The following is a 22,052-nucleotide window of genomic DNA, read 5'->3' on the forward strand; positions in this document are numbered from 1 at the left end:
TTGGGACCTTTTCACCGACGATCCGGGAAAATCTTTAGTTTTTTTATTTTTGGTACCACGCGACTCGACGCGATGCGCGTTGAAGTTGTCAAATCGAGGGAATAGGAATTCTTTCTTATATCATATATCATCTCATATTCAATATACTTGTCAGTATATCATATACATACACATAGAAACTTGTGTTTAATAGTCTTTGAAGATTCTTGTCGTTAGACATTGTTTAAACCTTTTGTTTCACACGTGTCGATCTGGATATCGTGCCATACTGTTATGCGATATAACATTGTTATGATCTTTTATCTCACATATGTCAATTTGAAAATTATATCATATTACGTGATACGATATTGTCTGGATCTTCTGCTTCACACGTGTCGATTTGGGAATCATCATATTATGTGATATGACATGTTTCATATTAGTTCATCGGTATATATAGTTCAACGCTATACATGGAGTAAAATAAATATTAAAACATATAGAAAGTAAAATATACTTTTATCCTAGCTCCACTTTTCTAGAAAGAAAATCTATAAAAATAGAAATTATCATAGGTATCCGCAGCCTACCTACAGTTTCCTATGTTAAAATTTCTTTAATGCGTTTGGATCCTTCTACTATTCAAGCTTTTATAAAAAAGCAAGACACTAGAACAAGAGCATATTCACAGACATTTATTCGCGCCATGGTTTGTCCAATTCAACGTATTCTGGAACAAAAGATAGAAAGAGATATCTATACACCAGAATTTCCCTTCTTTTCTCGTGAAATTATCAAGAGAAAGCAGATCTCCGATCCATGCAGAAATGACAATAATCGCACTCTAGAGAGGGGCAGAGTGGGTGGCAATTTAATTGAACGTCAAAGGCAGGGACGCGTGCTGGGAGGCGGCGAGATGGTTGAAATTAATTTATCCGATACGCTCTTTTCTATCCCGCGGGTCGCGTGACTCGCAACGAACGCGCGAATTAATATGTCTGAAAGCCATTATGACATTCGATCGAAGACAAAACAGAGGCGCGGCGACCGGCTTGTTTTCCTCCGCTTTGAAAATGAATGCTGCAAAATCCGATCCGCAGTCACGGATACAATTAAGCAGCTCCTTCAAGCCGCTGCCTCAAGGGTGTTCCGTTTTTTTAATTAATTCGGCCTCACGCTTACCTGCTTACCTAGAAATAACGAGGTCGTTTCCTTGAGTGTCGCCCGCGACTTTTCCCCGTCGATCGTTTTCTTTCTTTCTTCTCTTTCTCTTGTCGTTTTCAATTTGGTTAACCGGTACCAGGCGAACCTACTGAGATTCGATTAAACGCCACTTCTGAAAGCGGACGATTTGAAATTTCTCTGAAACTATCAGTGCTACGAAATTTTGGTCTGGAAGGCTGAAGTATTACTGGAATTACTGGACTAGTGATTAGGTGTTGATATTATTGATAATTAGAATATAATATTTTTTCGAAAGAGATTAAAACGAAAGGTATTTGGGAAATTATTATACGCGATGCTTTTATCTATATTTTAGAAAAATCACAAAAATTCCTAAAACTGTTACAGTTTTATAAAACTGTACAGTTGCATATTTTTTTCTGAGAAATTCAAAGCGAAAAAGTGAAGTTGATCAATTTGCATTCTGGAAGCTCGGTTAATCTAAAAGTTTACCGGATTTTTCTCTTGTGGTCTCCTATATTTTGTAAAAATTACTGAAACTACGGGAGATCGTAATGCTCCGAAATCCACTTCATAAAAATTCACACGTTAATTTAAGCTTCATATGTGAAAGAGTTTTTGAAACATTCGTGAGATATCGTGCGTGAATTGTTCAGCATTTTCGAAGCTTTACACAACGAAGGTATCCAAGTGAATTCCGTGAACTCGACGTCACGTTTTTAGGTTAACGATCCTAGAGGGTGATGGCATATCCAACGTGTTTCTGGAAAACCGAAATTACATTTATGTTACACACGGGACGTTTCTGTCTTTCATCTGAAGATGGTGTGTACGCACAGTGAGGCCATATCTACGGATTATTGTCTATGAATATGTAACTGTTTCACCAGTTATTTGCCAGTAATTGTGTTTTATGGCATCTCTTTCTCTCTCTCCAATTTCTAGCATAAAATACCATGACTTTGCGAATTGGCGAATAACATGATCAATTTCTTAACTTAAAAAAAACATTTTATCGAGATAAAGATTTTCGTAGGTGTTTGTATATTTTGTAGAATATTTGGACTACAGACTAACGTGATGAATGGAGGATTTCGAAACTCCAATGAAATTTCAGTGGAACGAGTTTCAAACAATGGATGATTTATTGGTTCGGAGATGAAGGAAATGGTCATAATTTTTACGGGAACTTGTACAAACGCGTCAAATCGACCTCCTGTGAGCTTAGTCGTATGATTAACGACGTGACGCACGCGCGACGCAGAAGATTTTTTAGGCCAGGTCGTGGCTTATTCGATGAGCCTTGAGAAACGAACGCAACTCGTAGAGAAGTCACCTAGAAAGAATCGTTAATTTCGTTAGTCGTTAATCGTTAATAATTAATTAACAATCACGTGTAAACGCTTATATACACGTTTGCATTCTGATAAGATATTGTTTCCATTGCTCTGACTATTCTTCATTAGGCTAATTGTTTCACGACCAAGTTGTCGTGCGTGTGTCGTTAAGATAACATAATAGATTATTTCAATTAAGTGGATTAAAGATTCAGATTGATGTTTCGATAAGAAACATCGTGTTTCGCGAAAGAAATTTCCTTCCATCGACGGGAATATTGTTTATTCCATTTACCGCTAAGATAAGTCGGAAATAGATCGTTCAGCGTGGTCATAAAATGTCAATGGAATACCTTTGTTATGACCTTTTGATAGTTCACGATCGATAGATTAGTTATTAATATGGTATATTAAAGAATTGGTTAATGACCCGCAACTATAATATATTTCTCACGCAATGTGAATTTATATGGAATTTCTGAAAAGTACTCAAAGTACATTATGTTGATAAATATCAAGACACTGATCGATTCGTAGTAATAGGTAATATCTGAATCTGACTCAAGTGTATCAATTAATAACGAATAATGAATAATTAATTATTAATTTTTGTTGTGGGATCATCAGATCATATATTTAAATTATGTATTAAAAGACATAATACATTTTACTTTTTAGTATGCATATTTACTGCATTTAGATCTACTACTCAAATATTACTGCTTCTATTAACGTTAGAAATCTTTCTATTAGTTTAAAAGAATCTTCTTAATCTAACTTACAACTTAGTTCGGAAACTAAAGAACCTGGAAAACTAAGAATTTGTCGAATAACAAAATAATCCCATGAAGTTCGACGATTACAGATGTCAATTTATCCGCACATATTACTTCTTGGAAGTCAATCCAATCGTATCACAATATCCTATTACAGACAGCTATCATAATCACAATGACTGAAATTACTAAAGTTCGATTCATTCGTAATCCTGTAATAAAAATACATTTTGTTGAAACGAACGTCCAGATACTTTTGATATTTAATATATAGTAGAGAGCTCTTCTAAAAAGACACAAAATTTGTTAATCACTGATAAAATCGTAAAGATACTTTTCGAAAACCTTATTTATATTTTTAAATCTTCGTTTAAAGAGTAAACTTGCTGTGAAATATTCTAATAATATCGTCGAACGGAAGATGATTTCCTTCTGTCACTGATGTCAGTACGATTTAAGCTCCGAATGATTTAACCGGTTTTTGTAGAATCCGTTCTATTTCTGATTTTTACGACGCGCCTCATTACAATCCGGGCCGGATGTGAGCGTGTTAAATTAACAGCTAGCGTCTCTCACTCTTCCGATATCGTGTTTCATGGCCGATCAACATGGCCAATCAATTTTTCAAGTGCTGATCCTTATCGCATCTTCGATTTCCTGTTCTGCTGATCTTTATCGCATCTTCGATTTCCTGTTGTGCCCAGTTTCTGAATACGTTCTCAGCGTTTTATTTTTACGTGCTCTGCCTTCCATCAACGGGTGGAAACTAGCCTCCGATACTTTTCCTCGTTGTTCGTCGATTCTACAATATTTATCAGATTACGTAATTCCAAAGTGCTCTTCGAGCCAGGCAAAGTCCATCTAGAATTTTATCGACGATCGATAAAAATTTTATAGCAAGAATGGAATTTGTGAGTATATCGAATGTTGTACGAATTTTATTTATTTATTCGAAATTAACCCCGTTCCTTACGATTTTTATCGAGCAATATTCTTTCAACACCTTAGTTCATCAAACAAAAATTTCAAATTATTTTTTAGCTGCAGCAATATCAGATGCTTCAATTTGAAATTAATCACTTGCCTTACAACATTTTTAGTAGCTTCTTAAATAAATTTCATTTCTCGTAATTTATAACTTTCTTAGCCGTAGAATATTGCAACATTATATGTATAGAATTTGTATATACTAATCTTCAGACCAGGGAAAATTGAAATTCCAGTCAGAATTCAAACTCCGTTAGGAATACAATGTATCTTTATCAAATTATGATCGTAATTCTTATTACGAGTACAATTCCATGTTACAAGACAAGGAGGATTACTATTACCGATATCTGCAGTAATTTTTTTCATCTTGATAGATTTTTGATGAAAATAAATTTTCTATGGCAGCGGACGTTCTTTATTTTCTTTTAATCTTGATTTTTATGCAATATGTAGTGATCTGAAATCTTTGCACGGTTATGTATTTAGTATGGAATTTATGCGACCGTAAAATGCAAAATAGCCGCAGTTATTGTGTCCTGTTATGATTATCGTGATTGGAATATTAGCGTGATGTAGATTAAGATTTTACATTTGAAAGGCAATATCGATTACGTAATAAAGGGGGTAGCAAGCGAAGCATAGCAATTAAGCGCGATTTAAATGCGAGTCATCGCTGTCACGCAATAGCAATATAGCGCTGTAGCAACTGGGTTAAATTGTGTTTGTCACACGTGAAACATAAAAACGGTGTGAAATGTCCACCGGCAGCCGCTACGTTAACGCTCTGCATCGAACTGGAAGAATTTAAGTTGGATGACTTATGTTCCAACTGACATTTCACATTTTCCTCCTTGCTTTTTGGGGCAAATACTTTCTATGATTGTCGGCGAGAATATCGAATTTACGTCCATCATGACTTATGTCACGTGAGAACAAAGAAGAACTTTCCAACTTTGTAACTTCGCATTTAAACGCCACCGTTCCAACCTTCTTTTCTCTTCTTTGTATTTTTCCCCCTTTCTTTGAACTTCGTGCATTTAGAAATATCATTCAATAACGAATTAATGTTATAAGACAGGATTATAAACTTTCCAGTTAATACGTATAAGTGTGTGTATTATAATACGTATAATGGGACAGGATTATAAATTTCCTGGGTAATAAGTATACGTATTATGAGACAGAATTATGAAATTTCTAGTTAATACGCATAATAAGTATACGTATTATCATACATATTAAATAGAAAATTTATAACCCTGTCTCATAACATAGTTTTAAATTGCTGTATCTAATTAACACCTCTTAATTAATAGTTATAAATTATTAATTTATTAAGGACCAAAGTAATGGTGAAATTATTAATAGAGAAGCTTGTGTATATGTATATTGTTTTATATTATACATTACACAAATTTAAGAGACAAATTTTTATCTTTTCAAATTAATCCATCTACATACTAAATATATCGATCACCGCCACCCACCCCCTGCTCCATAAAAAATCTATTATCTGTAAACATGTATTTATTTCTCCATTAAAGACACTATTATTATCATCGTTTTATGGTGGAAATATCCAGGCAAAAAATAATTATCTTCAAACATCAGATCCGTTATACATTCAACGATCAAAGAGGAAACGAACATGAAAACATATAAAATCCGCGGCGTCGTTCCACGATCAAAAACAACATTTCCCTTGAAAATCGTGAAACGATATAAAATAATCTGTCGTAGCAGCAATAACTGGCGTCGTATTGTCGGACAATAAAACCGTGGCGCACCCCACCCCGTCGTGACATTTAGTTTCGGTTTAAGCGATCAAGGCAGATGTTTTCTGAAAGCATCTCGTCGGTTCGTTCGGTTCCGCGACGCTCGAAAACGGACCTTCTCGCCTCTTTAGTTTTGACGCGCGTACGCGAGCGTGCGGCTGCGGCCGTCGATTCCAAGCTCCGCCGAAATTAGATCTTCGCGCTGGAATTCTCCTCGATCGTTTCCTCTTCTTGTTCTCCGCGTTGCTGTCTCTTCGTTTCGTTCCAAACTTTCCATCAAATCTTTACTTCGCGAAGATTTCGTGCAACGAAGTTCAAGAAAGTCAAAGTCTTCCTGCAGAAAATGCAAGAATCGTGTGATTGGTTATATGTTTACCATTTGTCCATGGATCTGGTTGAAAAACTTCACACGGAGAAGTTCCTCGAAAGTTAAAGTTCTCACGGGAAAAATTTCACAAGGAAAACTGCCCAAAGAAAACGCAAAAATCGCGCGTTTACTATTTGTCGATAGATCAAGCTAGTGGAGAAGCTTCGTCGAAGTCGAACTTCTCACGAAGAGAGTTGCGCGACAAACGCAGTTTTTGAGTCAAAAGAAGCGAATCACGAACCCTGATTGCGTTCACTATTCGTCGATCAAGGAGAATCAAATTACCAAATTTGCGCGAGTGGTCCCAAAAGTCTTTGTTAAAGAGTCAAAGTTCGCGGGAAAAAGTTTTACCGAATTTGCGCGCGTGATTGCACAAGTCTTCGTTCAAAGGACAACGTTTTCAGGAAGACAGTTTCGCAAAGAAAATGTCAGACGAGTGGTCACGTTTAGTTTCTAGACCAACAATAAGGAGAATCAAATTACCAAACCGTGCGAATAATTCCAGGAAGTTTCATTGAATAGCCGAAGCAACTGATTCTCGTCTACAGTCAAGTGTCTCGTCAACCACCACTAGAGAACTTGCAACTTTCTTCGAACACTTACAAGCGTGCTTCGAATTGGCCACGTTTCCGAACACAGACTCAATTTCATCATCTTCCTGCCTCCTTTCTAGTAGAATACCCGACAGATTCTTTTGTCGAGCGAATTTGAAGCTTCCCTTTCTTTTAGCTTCCTATCGATCTTCTACAATTTCCTAGGTTCGAAAAAAGATCGTGCCTATCACGAGTCACAATCGAATCGAGATTCCATTGAACTTCCATCGAAGTCTTCTCGGTGTTGGCTCCATTGGGGCTTTCGAGTCTTTTGTCCCGAAGATTCAGCAACGTTCGATATGGATCCGGCGATTTAAGAGGTTCTGATCAACCTAACCTAAACCGAGGTATTCGCTACCAGGTATTCGCTTCTCCCTGCGGATCTTTTTAACGATGAATGACGCGGCTTGTCAACTTCAGTCGAACAAGAAGATCCCTCGTCGTACATCGCGATAGGGTTTCGGCCTAATTGGATTCGACTTTACAAGTACTATGGAGATAAGCCAGGCGATCTTGCTGTATCGATGAACCGATCTCGGTTGGAAACGAATCGGTGGGGAAGGTCGATCGGTGAGCCGCACACCTCGGCCCAGACACTAACCAGATACCAAGCAGACACCGGAAGTGATGGTTCCAAAGAGGATGATTATTTCTGAAAACTATGTTGTTAATTGAACGTGTTAGTTTTGGTTTCTCGTATGGTTTATTAATGACTATGTGTGACAGTTGTTGAAAAGTGAAAGAAGAGGGAAGGTGCCCGTGAAGAGCGTAAGAGTGGAAGAGTGTGGAACAGGTGGTTTCTTGCTTATTTTCACTTTCGAGTTTGAAATACGCCGAGTGCTTGAGTTGGCTGGCGTCGCGGTGAAACGCGAACTGTGAGAGCGCCAACTGAGAATGACTGTGGAATTTTTTATGAAATTCTCGGCAACCATGATGCGCTCGTACTTCGCGAAAGGCAAGAAGCAGAAGTTCGGATCGACCCTGTCGACCGTGTTCGACGTTCGTATCCAATTTTCGTTATTACTCGTGATACTAATCCTAGGCTAGTTCGTTAAGTAACTGTCTCGTATTTCTTCGATTTAACACGTCCCACTTTCTTCCTCTATTTCGTGTTTCCTCCTTGATTCTTTTGATAAAAATTCCAGAGGATTTTGTGATTTCTTATCATTAGTACGTAACCGATTATGTAATCAATTTTCATTAGTATTCTTCGTATTAATTATACTCTAACTTTTTAATCCTTTTTTAATCTGAATGTTTAAATAAAGGTGTTGTACTTTTTTCTAAAATCTTACGAACTACCTCTTCTTCCTGCATTTTTACGTTAAAATCCGAAAAGAGTTCACCAATCACCGAGATTCATTTTAAAATGGATTACCTTCGAAGGTAGTGATTTATTACGTTATACAATTTCGCTCTCAATTCTCGTGACACGACTCGTTATATTGTCGTAGATGTAAATCAACGTGTCGTACGTCTGCATGCATTTGCACAACCATTAATTTGTAATCGACGTCCGTATCCAATTTTTGTCGTATTAATTCTAATCTAATTCGTAAGTAACAATATTCCGTTTCTATAATAATTGAACAAATTTCTCCTTCCTCAGAAATTTTGCGTTTTCTTTTTGAAAATTTAACAAATACTCTCTTTTTTTTAAATTTAACAAATCCCTCTCTTCCTTGAAAATAAATTTGCAAAGATATAACATTCCGCCTGATAACATTTAAAAAATTTCCTCTTCTGTCTGTATATTAAATTTTCTCGTGAATTATTTTTATCAAAGTTCAAAAAATTCCCAAGTTAAGATTTATGCATTTCAAGACGGGTCAACCGGAAACACAGTACATTCTGATACTGCAAAATTTGCTGTTCGATTGTCGTAACAAGACTTGTTACATTGCCATAGGCGTAAATCAAACCATATGTACATGTGCATTCACACAACCACTAATATGGGATACCACACTTCGAGATAGATGCACAAGCATTTGTGTATTCAAGCCGAAATACAAGGTGCGTTAAATCGACCACAGCCGCCATTCTTAATGGTGGAGCTTTCATTAAACAGACCTGTTATTTACAATGTGAACAAACGTGCCCACTGGCAACCGGAGGGATTTTAACTTTCACACTCTGACAGCAGTTTCCTTTCCACAGAGGTTGCATTATATCCCAATACGAGAACGCAAGCTGTGCTCTGTCGTTGACGCGACCTGATTTTCAACTAACTCGACCACATCGATAAAGGCTTGATGAACCTTCGTATCCCTTTTTCCAGAGATATTTTATCACTATGTTATTATTTCTTTCCTTTCTTGGATTTTTCTTTACTTAATCGTGGAAAAACTGGAAACAAAATAAGCATAAAAGAGATATCTTTCTTAGAAACTTTTATTAAGGATATTTGTTAATATTCCTTAATACTTTGTTAAATTATGGCTTCATGATTAGTATCGTTTGATTTTCCATAGTGACAAACTCTTATCTGTATTTCTAATTCGATTTGAGCAGAATTTTAGAAACTTTTATTAACCACATCGGATCCATTGTTAATTGTTATTATTTTACTATTTATTGCGAATATATCAGTTTACGTTATCAATCGTTATAGGTTTATACCTTTTTTCGAGTAATAGTAACAACGACTGAACAGATCAACTTTTGTAGATTTTTGGAATTGTTAGTTCTGAGAATTATGGAAAATAAGGGAGAAGTTGTTTTTTAATTTTAGCTTCAGATTTTCATCAACTGATAAATTGATCGATTGATAGATGCGATTGTTGCTGGTATAGTTATTCGCGAAGAATGTTCAGGTTGAATTCCTGGTGTAGCGAACGCTTTGCAATTTTGGAGAGTGTGCTCAAAGAGGATAGCCTCTGTATTTATTAGCGGAAAACAGGTCATTTCCGCATTACTTCTAGGAATGAAGTTGTACAGGAATTTGTCGGCTGATCACATATTAGCAGCTCTCGCGACATTCCGTTCTCCCAACATCGAGCGAGGGCTAAATAAGATCCGAAATACTAACGATGAATAATACAGCGAATTATTCCATGAACAAAAATGACGTTATAAAACACAATATTTATGATAAAAAAAAAACTAAAGTTCATTGAAAAATTTTGTCACCAAATTTTTTTTATATTCACATTACTTGGAAGTTTCATCAAATTGAAAGTGTTTGACATAAAAGTGTAATATTGCTGCAAAAATGGTCTGTGAAATTTGGTACATAAATTGCTTTATAGTAGAATGCATTTTAGATAACAGAATTTCCAACTGATCCTTTGCTAGGATTGAAAAATAGATTGGTTTCAATCCTTTCACGATTCTTTTTCAATTTATAATTATATAGCTTACATTAGGTTCTAGAGTCACTGAAGGAATATTTCAAGAATAGAAATACGACGAAATAAATGAATTATTAAACATTTAAAAGACAATCACGACTAAGATCAATTAATGCAAACTTCGCTTAAAACAATTGCTCTTTTTCCTTTCAAAGAACAAAAGCGACAGAACTTCCTGATCAATCTAATATTTTCAGTTAACCTTCCTGGAAGCGAAGTAAAATGAACTCTCAGTAGCATAGACCTTACAACTATAAATTCCAAGAAAGTTCTGTCGGTAGCTGAGAATCCTTTTAAACATGGCAGTGGAATTTAATTACTGTTGGGTGAGCTGCTACGCGAAACTGTTTGAACTTTTTCCTTTGGCCTGTTCGTTAAACGTTACTATGCAACTATTATATTCGGCAGTTAGCTTTCGGTAATTCCAGGTCACAGCGTGACCTAACCAACGCCACGTAACGTGCTCTTCTTCATCTCCGCTGCTCACGTTCAATACTCTCAAGTTATCTCCCGTAACTCTAATTGATTCGGATTTTCTCGATATGCATAATGCAGGCTATAATTATTCGAGTACATATTATCATATTTATTAAACAATTGTAACAAATTTTATTATATTTAATATTGAACTATTTTACGTATGTGAGTTCACTATTTACTGTTTTGTCTACTATTTTAGTATTTTAATATTTGGCGCTTACTATTTTAATATTTTAATGTTTATTACTTTAATATTTTACATATGTCGTGAATAAAATAACTGATTTGTAATAAAATAGCTAGGAAATAAAAACAGTGGGTGGCACCCAATTTATACTAAATATCAGTAAGCGTCCTAATACTTATGATCGGCAGTGTATATTCGTCGAGATGTCAATTGCGCTCTAATTACTAATTAAATTTATATATGAGAAAGACGTGACGTAATCTGAGTCGATTTGAATGCTGGGATTCATCTGCTGTATACAAATTCTTGGTAAGAGAACTTGTTGGACTTCTCCGTGTATCAGGCAGCATCTGGTGCACCATATGCTCTAATTACGAAGCTGTATGTCGAGCTGTCTGCTTCGCGTGGTATTTCACTGATTGCATTCGGAAATATGTGGTCTCTCTGAAAGCAAAGTGACGTTCTTGAAATTTTTGAGACACTTGGTACCAGGGAAATCTTCCATTATTTTTACCGAATTCCAAAGATGTAGTTGTAAAGATTAATTTAATCTGTAATTTTCGTGATACATAAATATTCAACCTTTCGTGCACATAAATTTTCAAGACGAAAATTTATTACTAGCGACGAAGAAAACCTTCGATTATTTTTGCAGAATTTCAAGGCAATAAAAGGGAAAATATATTTGGTTCCCTGAATTAGTTGTTCACATTCGTGTTACCTAGATATTCAGCCCTTCGTGTATCGAAGTAGGGCAGCAAACCGTGCCTAAATATAGTAATGAACTAAGGATTCATCGATTCGAAGCCAAGTTCGATTCCAGAGAAGTATAATAATCTTCTAAATTGCTCGCGAGCCTTGATCATCGAAACTTTGGCACGTTAGTCTCTGACCTAATTGATTGTACCAGCTCGAAGAAATCTTAACGAACACTCGCGGGATTCGTCCTTTCTCGACGCTTTTTCTCCATCGAGAAATCAACGAGATGGTCGCTTTTAAGATAACGAGTGGACGTGCGACCAATCTGGAAAACGGTCGTGAAACAAGGTCTGATTCTAATGGTTCTTATTCTTTTGTATCACCTAATTCTTCGCTGAGAAAGTTCTCGATAGGCGCTGCACATTCTTCCGATAGTTCGAGCTACGATATATCTGAGTCATAAAATCAGTCACAAATTGAAATTAGACACATTTCGAATGTTTGGACGAATCAACGAAACGATGCTAAGCCAATTTACAGGTGTAATAAACGGAGAAATTGATCGGCGGAATAATAGATAATAGATAGATAAATATAAGGGTATAAAACTTTGGTTAAGATTTCAGTTAGGGTAGAGAGTATTTCCAATATCAGAGTCGATATATTTTTTATAGGATATTGAAATAAAGATTTGTGCTTCCATTACAATTTCGCTACCTAGCTTTCCAATTTACTGGAATAGTATTATAATTAATACTTTCAGTCCTGCTGATAGACGAGACAATCTTTTTCCTGTTAAAGATCTGAAAAACCTAAATACAATTTTAACTTAGAACTTTTATAACATTTCAAAAGAACATTTCCAAATGCCTAAAATCCAAAAGTATAAAAATTCAGTGACGGACGTAACAAAGTTTAGAGGGATATTTTATCGTAATATTACTATAAAAACGAAATTCTATTCTATAAGGACAATGAATAAACATCGTCACTAAGGCGACGAAAAGTATCTAATACTAAGTCACGAGTAGTCATATGCAAATTTCAATTTTAAACTTTCTTCTGACCACGACTATAAGGGACTCATCGCTTCAATTTACGGTAACCCACATCGTATCTCAGGCAACACCATCCAATATTTATAGCTCTCGATACTATCTTCGAGATGCACGTCCCGAAAAACAGGTGCAATTTCGAAATGTAATTCCATACATCCTCTAAGAGAAGCTGATTGCACGAAAATTCGTTCCTTGGACGAAGTCCATGGGCGTTTCCTCGTTATTTCCTAGCCAGAAGCTTGTCCACGCATTAATTTGTGCCTCGTTAGAAATAACGAACATTCTTGAACGACCTAATGACGAAGGGTCATTGAAACGAGGCTGTCGGGTCACGACCTCGCACCCAGGCATCGCGCGTGTAGAATTGCACACAGGTTCTAAAGAAACACATAGGCCGGTTCACCTGGCTAGAGCAGGTAGCATGAATAAAAGATAATCCATCCGGATTTACATTTTCCCAGGTCGTCCGTGACGAACGACGACTTTCCGCTTCTTTCTGTACCTCCTCTCCTCGTTTTTCATCCCTTCGCGCCATGCTTGGCCGACTCTAGACAGACCTCCCGATTCGTAATAAGAAATCAATGAAATATCCTGTCCGCGGCATAGAGATATTTAGGTCTTCAACTAAATCCAGACAACTTTCAGACAGTCTGCGGTCGGCTTGGAACGTTTTGCGTCGGGCTTCTGCTGGGAACGATCGTTTATTTATAATTCTGGACACCACCGTTAATCGATACTACAGTTTGACGTATTAATCGGACGATACGTGGATCTTTTAGAATTTGTTCGAATTAAAAGGTCGATTTTCTTGAAAGAGATCAATATTTGTATTTTAGAGAAATTATTAGATCAGGTTATAAAATTATATTTTAAAGTTATGCAATCCCTTTGGAACTTGTTAAATTTGTAATCTCGGGCTCGATCTTTAGCCCGTATATTAGTTTTACGTATTAATCCGACAAGGCGTAGATCCTCCAAAATGTTTCCTAATTGAAACGTTTTCGATTATAAAATTACATTAAAACTCGTTAGTTTTACGATCTTCGGTTCGAGTATTAATACCGATTCTTGGTATTAATCGAACGGTGCGTGAATCTTCTAGGTCTTTTTCTAATTAAAGCATCGACTCTTTTTTATCGATGGCCTTCGAAAGGAATTACTGCAGCGATTAATACAGGAAATATCGAATACTCGTTAAATTCTGTGCTCGACCGTTAATCGTTACGATAGTCTGTATCGCGAATCTCCGACAACTGTTTCCAATTAGAAACGTCGACGTTCGAAATCTATCCAGTGGTGTTGGAAATGAACTGTGTATCATGCAAATTCTTGAGAGTTTCTTAAAGTTTCAAGAATCGTGGAAATGGAAAGGAAGAATAAAATACGCGGACGTTTATTAACAATATCATCTACTGAAAACGTCATGTCGAGAAGCAGCAGAGCAGAGATTCACGTGGTGTTCGAGCAACAGATCCCCGATCGGCCAGGTAAACAGAGGGGCTACGGTGGCGTGTGGCGAATAGTCGACGAGGAAGTACAAACAAACGTGGCGGAATAAACGGTTGCGCCCGGCAGCATGGAAAAATAAATGGAACGAAGCGGAGCGCCATCAGCGCCATTAGACGAGCGGGAAACGAGCCGGAGAGGAAAGCGAGGCAACGGTTGATCATCAGCAGCCTGGTGATTAGTTCCGATTAGAAAGGTGCACGGTATGCCTGCGGAAGACTTGTTATTGGCCTAACTGAGGTCGTGAAGACAGCCGCTATTAAGGTAATAAGGCTAACCCTGCTAAGGTTGGATACTTCGAAACGTGGCCGGCGTAGGGTGTGACGACGGGGTTGCCCTAACCAATACGCCTCCTCTACATACATGTACAAGGGTACTCTCTCTGTACGTACATGCACATACAACGTACACACATACTTGTGTACACGCTCACATTTACTTCTCACTCTCTCTCTCTCTCTCTCTCTTGCTCTCTCTTGCTCTCTTCGTCGTCCTCCCCTTCGCCAATCGAACGCCGCCACCCTTCGCGGTCCGCATTGCATCAGTGTGAGGCTAGCACTCGACTAGGACTCTTCCGGTTCTTCCTCTCCGCGTTGTAAACAACTGATATTCCGGTATTTGGGGCAACGTTCCGTCCAGTGGATCGATATCCCCGGTTCCTCGAGTCGTCGAGCTTTCACTGGGATCGACAGTCGTTTTACCGCCGCTTTTCCGACTCGGCTCAACTCGTGGAAGCGCTCGATAAAACGTGATGGTGACGAGGATCTCGAGGGCGTGATACCTATATGGAAGAACAGGAAACACACGAGCCAATCCAGAAAGAATTTCCCATATATATATCTTCTTTTTTTTTTATTCTATAGCGTGGAATAAAGAGGCTGGATATTTGTTTCTTATATAAGGACACGCACACAGAAGCAATAGGAGGAAATGTGGATCATCGACGAGTGAATTTATTTACCTGTGGTTCGCGTAATAAGTTCCGCCGGTCGCTGGTGAAAGGGCACGTGTGCCAGGTGTGTGTCAGTGGGAAGCATAGTGTGTGCCAAGTGTTTACTTATGGTCGATCGGTGGCCGTGGTTTCGTTGTAGAACCTCCACAAAGGCCGGCTTAAATGGCAGAGAGTCCAATTAGCAACTCGAAACGCTACTGTGCCAGGCAGGTTAGCTGTCCTCCGCGTGTTCCATATCACGGTTCTTCTTATTCATCTCATTTCTTTTTCTTTTTCGGCGATCAGAAACTTTGCCCGACGAACAGTAGCAGATGATCCCTTATCAGAACTTCGTTTCGTCTTCGCCGCAAATTTTCTACTCTTTCAATCGTTCGGTTTTATTAAAACGATTACTCTGTTGGCTGAATCAGATTTCGTCGGGATTTGAGCTCAACTCTCACGATAAACGACGGGATTATCTTAATTGTCACCACTCCGAATCGTGGTCCATACGAAAAGATCAATTAATACGATAGAATTCCTGTTTTCTACGTTTTTCCTGACCATTTTTTCGAGAAACGCGTTACTAACGAGCGAAGCATTCGAAATTTTTCGTACGTGAACGCTCTCTGTTAATGGATTTCGTGTCGAGAAACGAGGTTAAAACGCGGCGACGCTTAAATGAGTCGGACTGCGGGGTAGAAACAAATCTTCCTTTCCACTCTGTTGAATAAAAGGAAAATGATACGGCGCAAAGTGATAGAAAAGAGCGAGCGTGGGTGGTTTATTTTTCGCGTTTCTGACCGTATTGCTATTCGACAGAAAGGAAGGAAAGTTGAAAATATAGAACGAAACAAAGGTATTTCTGATATTGTTCGCTCGGCCATTCAGCATGGAAAATAACGCGGTATTGAAATAAACACGGGACATTTTGTTTTTCTCAACTCCTATAAACATAGCAATAACATTACCATGTCCTTTTCCATCGAATATTTATCAATTGTTTGATAAACCAACGATCGACGCCCGTTCTTCTTTTTCGAATCTGTTTTTCGGCGAAGATATTTTCATTTCAAAAACAAATTCTCGCAAAGTCTGCCGAAACATCGTAAATTAAGAAGAACCCATGTTAAAAACTAATAATAATAATCTTCGCACTTCCTTCTGACTTATAATAATAAAAATAATCGAACGATCGAGGAAAGAGGATCGAGCAGAGATAAAAATGTATCGAGTTTTCGTCTTTCTTATTCCAGAGAAGAATTATTTTCTATTTCTTCTCCTACATCTTGAATTATTCTTGTTTTCTTAATTCAATAATTTCTAGAAATTAAATCTCCTCTATTGTTTAATATTCATATGAGTTATTTAATTAAGAAAACAGCAAGAAACATAGGAATAACTTTTCAAATGAAAATTAGGAGGTGAAAAACTCAAATCTACGAAAATTGGCCGTTTCTTTTCATTAAGAAGAAAGTGAAGAAAAAGAGGAACGAATGATGAATATATTCTTCCCCAATATGTTGATATGTGCTCCAGGTGCTGTCCCTTGGAAACGATATCCTCCCAGAGTACAAATTACAGTCACCTAGGATCGGCAAGTGGACCATATTACACTATTCACCTTTCAAAGCGGTCTGGGACTGGGTGATATTGCTGCTCGTATTGTATACCGCTATATTTACACCGTACGTCGCCGCCTTCGTCCTGTCGGATCCGGATTACAACAGCAGGAAGAACAAAAAGTACAGTGACGATCCCATCGTCATCATAGACTTCATAGGTGAGACACGAAATCAATGATCGATATTGGACAAGTAAGGCTGCTGTTACAATGAAAGCGTACTCGATACGAATTGACATTCTGACGAACTCCATATGCCAAAGTTAATCAAATATATATATAGATTTTTTACGAGTGTATGCATTGCAGTCTTTAAATGTTTCACTCGTCAGAATGCTAGTTCGTTCGAATACATATCCATTGTAGCCATGGCCATAACACAAGCCAGAATTCACGTTGTCTGACCAATAGAGTCCTATTTCACTGCGCGCCCAGAAAGTTCATAGCGTTTGTGTTACACTCAGAAAAGGTCAGAGTTTACGGAATACGTGGGTGTTTTCCTAATAATCTCAAAGATAGAAACACTGCGAGAATAGTAACTTTTGAAAAGTATGGTGGAATTTATTACAACGAATGTGGTCGATTGTAGAACTTTGTTACAGCATTTGCTGTGTATATATGCGTTTAGGAATAACTCGTTTCAGATCCACGGATTACCAGCGAATAACATTAGCATAATAAAAATAATATCAAATCTTTTCTAGTTAATTTATATACTAAATTTCATTTAATGAGTGTAAATTAATAAATCGCGATTATTATAGCATTTAAATTTTATGAATAAAAATTCCTCCTTGTAACACTCGTTCTAGTATATCCTACTATGTTAATAGAAATATCGAAAGAGACGTTGATTCTTGAACTAGATTTTGTGAAAAGTTATCGTCGAAAATTTGAGCACAATAATACAAAGTTTTATATCTTCCAATTTTTGCTTTGTTTCTTGTCCATTTACTTTCGAAGAATTTTTTTACCGATTCGGGATCAAGCGATAGTATTTTTACTATTGTTTCTTAAATCGAATTATTATTCTTGACAAAATGTTTGATGTTTCAGTCGACGTCACTTTCATAGTGGACATCATCATAAATTTTCGCACGACTTTCGTGAATAGCAACGATGAAGTGGTGTCCCATCCTGCAAAGATAGCCGTCCATTACCTGAAGGGTTGGTTCATCATCGACCTAGTGGCCGCCATACCCTTCGACCTTTTTCTCGTTGGATCTCACACTGACGAGGTAAGTTTCGTCGCACGCTCCACGTTTTCTGAGAATCTTCTTTCCAGGCTGAATCTGATCATCGTCAAATCACTTCCTATCAATCGACCATCCCCCCTATGAAATTTCATTAACCTCGTGATTTAAAAGATTCCAATTATATCGAAGTAATTGCACTTCTGTTTCAGAGAATTTCCCAGTTACCTAAGACAAATTTTGATGAAACGTTTGACGATAATTATGTGGTAGCAGAATTAAAATGAAAGAATGGTAATAAGATTCACAGAAAAACTCAGAAAATGATTCATTCGGATATTGTTTGACGTTGGAGCGTTCTCAAGATGTGAAACGTCGATTGAAATAAATTTTTTCAAACAAGAATGTTAAATTTTAAACAAAAGTGATTTGACGTTAAGATCAGGTTTTCGGCTGAAGTTTCTAGAATGTCGATGTTAGCTCGTAAATATGATTAGGATGACATGCCGAGCCCAAGTTAAGTGCCCATAGGTGTGTCTTACCGGATTGGTGCTTAGTTCGTTTTCCCTTTTTTCGACGTTTCTCGGTGTTGAATGATTTCTCTTTTTTCTTTGTCGAAAGTTAGTCGATTCGACGTATATTAAATGTGCACACAATGTACGTACCGGCAAACGAGAAGGAACTTTAACGGATTCTCGTTGTCTGGAACGACTCCACACAAGTTTCACATATGGTACACGTACGTTATATAGATCAAACAATATCGAGAAAGAATCGAGAAAATAAAAAAGAAAAAAGAAAAAGAAAGAAAGTTTGCTCGAACAGAAAAATATATGTCTCAATCAAATTCGAATTTATTTGAACTTTGAAAGAAAGATACAAATTGGCATTCGCGTTTTAGCATGGAAATACTTTTTTCCTTTTTTTTGTAATATAAGAAAAATATAAGAAAGAAAAAGATAAATTTATAACGATAGCATTTAATTGAATTTGTACCTGTACACACACGTATGCATACACACTTGATCTATACATGTGTAAGTAAGTTTAGTTCTCTCGCTGTGAAGATTTCTGCTCTGATTGTCGAAATGTTAGATTTTTGTTGTCAGTTCCTTGTCAAGATTTCTCTTCTGTATTCTTTGTCCCGTGTCTTATTATTTTCTTTTATTTTCCATCGTTTCAGTTTTTCTCAATTCAATTTTTTATCGTTTTACGTTCGAGCCGTTCTGTTCTGGTTTCCTCATGATTTCTCGTGTATTTTCTTTGCCTCTCCTCCGTGACAGGATATTAGCATATGCCTATACGCAAGATAATCTTTTTTTTTTCCATTTTGTTTCCCATGGTGCTCGTTAGAAAGAAAAAGAGGAAACGATTCAAAACGCAAAATCGAGCACGTTAAAAAAAAGAGAAATATAGAAAATAATGATGCACCTGCGAATAATCTATATAACCCCTTTCTTCCCTGTGTTTCTTGGTGGAGGAGCAAATGTAGGACAGTGTAATTTTAATTGCGCGTGCAGGAGAGTTTATTTCACGAGCACTTTGCGTAAGTTGAAATCAATCTAGGAGAAATTAGCGAGAGTTTTATGTCTCGGCAAAAATCGAATAGAATACGTCGAACAATTTTTCTTTTTCCAAGATCTTCAAAGAGAGAAAATGTGAATTTTTTTACGAATATATCGATTAAATTAATTCCCATTGTCTCAGTAATTCTTTTCCGAAAAAATAGAAGGAAAGATCAAATGAAAAAATGTAGTCCCTTTTTTCTGTTACTTTCCTACTCTGTTTTTTAACAGAAAAAAAAAAGAATAAAATACAACAAATTAAATCATCACGAAATCATAAACGAACGAATTTTAACCTCAGTTTAACGTTTCCGTAGCTCGGCTTGGACAAGGACGAGGTTAGTTGACACACATACACACAGAAAAATTACTCACAGGCTGACGTTTCTTTTCCCTTTTCTCTTTTGTTGTTTCTTTAATACAAACGCAGGTTTCGATTTACACACGTTTTTTTACACACTAATGATTAAAGATTCACCAAACGCAAATAAGAAACACGTCTGATATTTTTTCTTGCACAGAATTTTTTTCTATACAATCAAACCCATTTTGTTCTCGATGTTCCGCATCGACTTCCACGATCTTAACCCGTACACGTGTGTGTCCACCTTGTACACCTACATACACACACGAACACACACACACATATACATGTACATAAATCACGATCAATTTACACACAAGAACCATACAAGAAGAAAATTCGACCAACTGCAACCCCACGATTTATCAAGGAAGTTAGAGCGAAGTCGATCGACATTAAAGAAAGTAAAAAAAAAAAAAAAAAAAAGGAAATGAAAGGAAGGAAAAGAAGTTAAATTCATTTTTACCATAGTTTATGTTAGTCATGTTAGACAGAGAGAGAGAGAGACAGAGAGTAATCGGCGATGAAATCTTGTTTCCAGATTTTTGGAAGCATTCGTTTGCCTCGGTATAATCGTAGAAAGAAAACGAGAAATGTCGATCGACTTGCTCCCGTCCTCTGCGGCGTGAAAAATTTCTCGACGATGAACCTTGAGGGAGCGTCTGCATGTTCACAGTAAAGTATTTTGCAATGGAAAAGCGATACTGTAAATAATAATAATAATAATAATAATAAGGATAAGGATAAGGATAATGATCAGTGATTATTATGTATTCACGTACGATCTCTTGGTAGGAGAATCGATTTGCATCAAAGTATAAAACCGTAGCATTCACAGGTACTTGTTTTTGTTACCTTTTTTTTTTTTTTTTGAGCTTAGCATATCCTTCCGAGTATACAAACATTTCTGTAAAATATATATTTTTTGCCGATAGTACGAAGTATGAATGAAGCGCAAAAAAAGATGAAAGATATTTTCATAATCAATGTTTCATAAAATTATTGTATTGTATATATATATATACACTCACATATTTTATATATATATACACATAATATATCCTGATTAGGTAGTTGATAGTTTTAGATGAATTATTCCTAACAAATATTGATCCTACGTTACAACGTAAAACGATCGATTTTTCATTTTTTTCACTTGATCCAATTTTTCTCTCGATCTTTTGTCGTTATTATTCCTTTTCTCACTTTCCCCATTTTTCACATAGTATCGTAGAGACTTTATCTGGGTATCAATACTTGTTGAGAATAATGCAAATAGTTAGAGAGTGTTTTCTGTAGTTAGTGGACCAACGAATTTTTCCCCTGTTTTTCCTTTTTTTTTTTTTATTTTTACCAAAAATATCGATGGTCGATTTAATCGAAATAATTCGAACATACATTCATTCGATTCTGATCTGCCTCAATTGTGTTGTATACATATTGTGGCACGAATTAGATGATACTGTATATCGGAGCTATTCAAGCCTGATCAAAGATGAAATGAGATTAGAGAAATGGCTGGCTAACAAAAGGAATCAAGAGAGCTTGCTAAAAGAGCGTCGTTATTTTCGAACGTTTCTAAATAACCTGCAGGGAACGTTTGTACGTTTTATCTCGTTTATATCTGTTGCACTTCAGCTTTTCTGTTTTTCTGTTCTCTCTCTTTCTCTCTCTCCCTCTGTCTCTTCCTTTATTTCTTTTTTTTTTTCTAAGGATACAAGGTGCAGTTGCGGAAAACCTCAATTGTTAATTTCATAATAATTAAAATACTCTGCGTTCCGTGATAAAATGTTTGCAATAATTCACAATATCGAGTACGAAAAACTTTAGTAAAACTAAAAAATATTGAAAATCTGAAACTTCAAGCGTTTAATTATGGACGTCATATTCAATATTATCTGTTCAATCTTCTTCTCTGAACTATTTGATGTATCATTTCCATGTATCATGCAGATTATCAAGTATTATATTTAGTACTATAATGAATTGTTTTAACTATTATTCTGTGACTGTACCTTTTAACTAAATTTGTGCTTCGGGGTTGCAGAATTATCCGTGCTTACTTACAAGTGTTTCGACCTTCCCCT

At 36.6% G+C, this 22,052-nt stretch overlaps 1 protein-coding gene across 13 annotated transcripts in view; it reads left to right on the plus strand.

Moving 5' to 3' along the window:
• The window catches only part of Sei (potassium voltage-gated channel seizure), a 145,568-nt gene that overhangs the window by 100,700 nt on the left and 22,816 nt on the right, over positions 1 to 22,052 (plus strand). For 11 of the 13 annotated variants that reach the window (XM_072014197.1, XM_072014185.1, XM_072014187.1 and 8 more), the window contains 3 exons: positions 16,759 to 17,002; positions 17,900 to 18,081; positions 19,919 to 19,939. In XM_072014197.1, coding sequence (XP_071870298.1) covers positions 16,759 to 17,002; positions 17,900 to 18,081; positions 19,919 to 19,939 — 447 coding nt within the window. The remainder of the gene's footprint in view (positions 1 to 16,758; positions 17,003 to 17,899; positions 18,082 to 19,918; positions 19,940 to 22,052) is intronic. The other 2 variants (XM_072014188.1, XM_072014195.1) reach the window with 1 other exon arrangement.

The sequence above is a fragment of the Bombus fervidus genome, chromosome 12 (genome assembly GCF_041682495.2).
Source record: "Bombus fervidus isolate BK054 chromosome 12, iyBomFerv1, whole genome shotgun sequence".
Taxonomy (NCBI): Eukaryota; Metazoa; Arthropoda; class Insecta; order Hymenoptera; family Apidae; genus Bombus; species Bombus fervidus.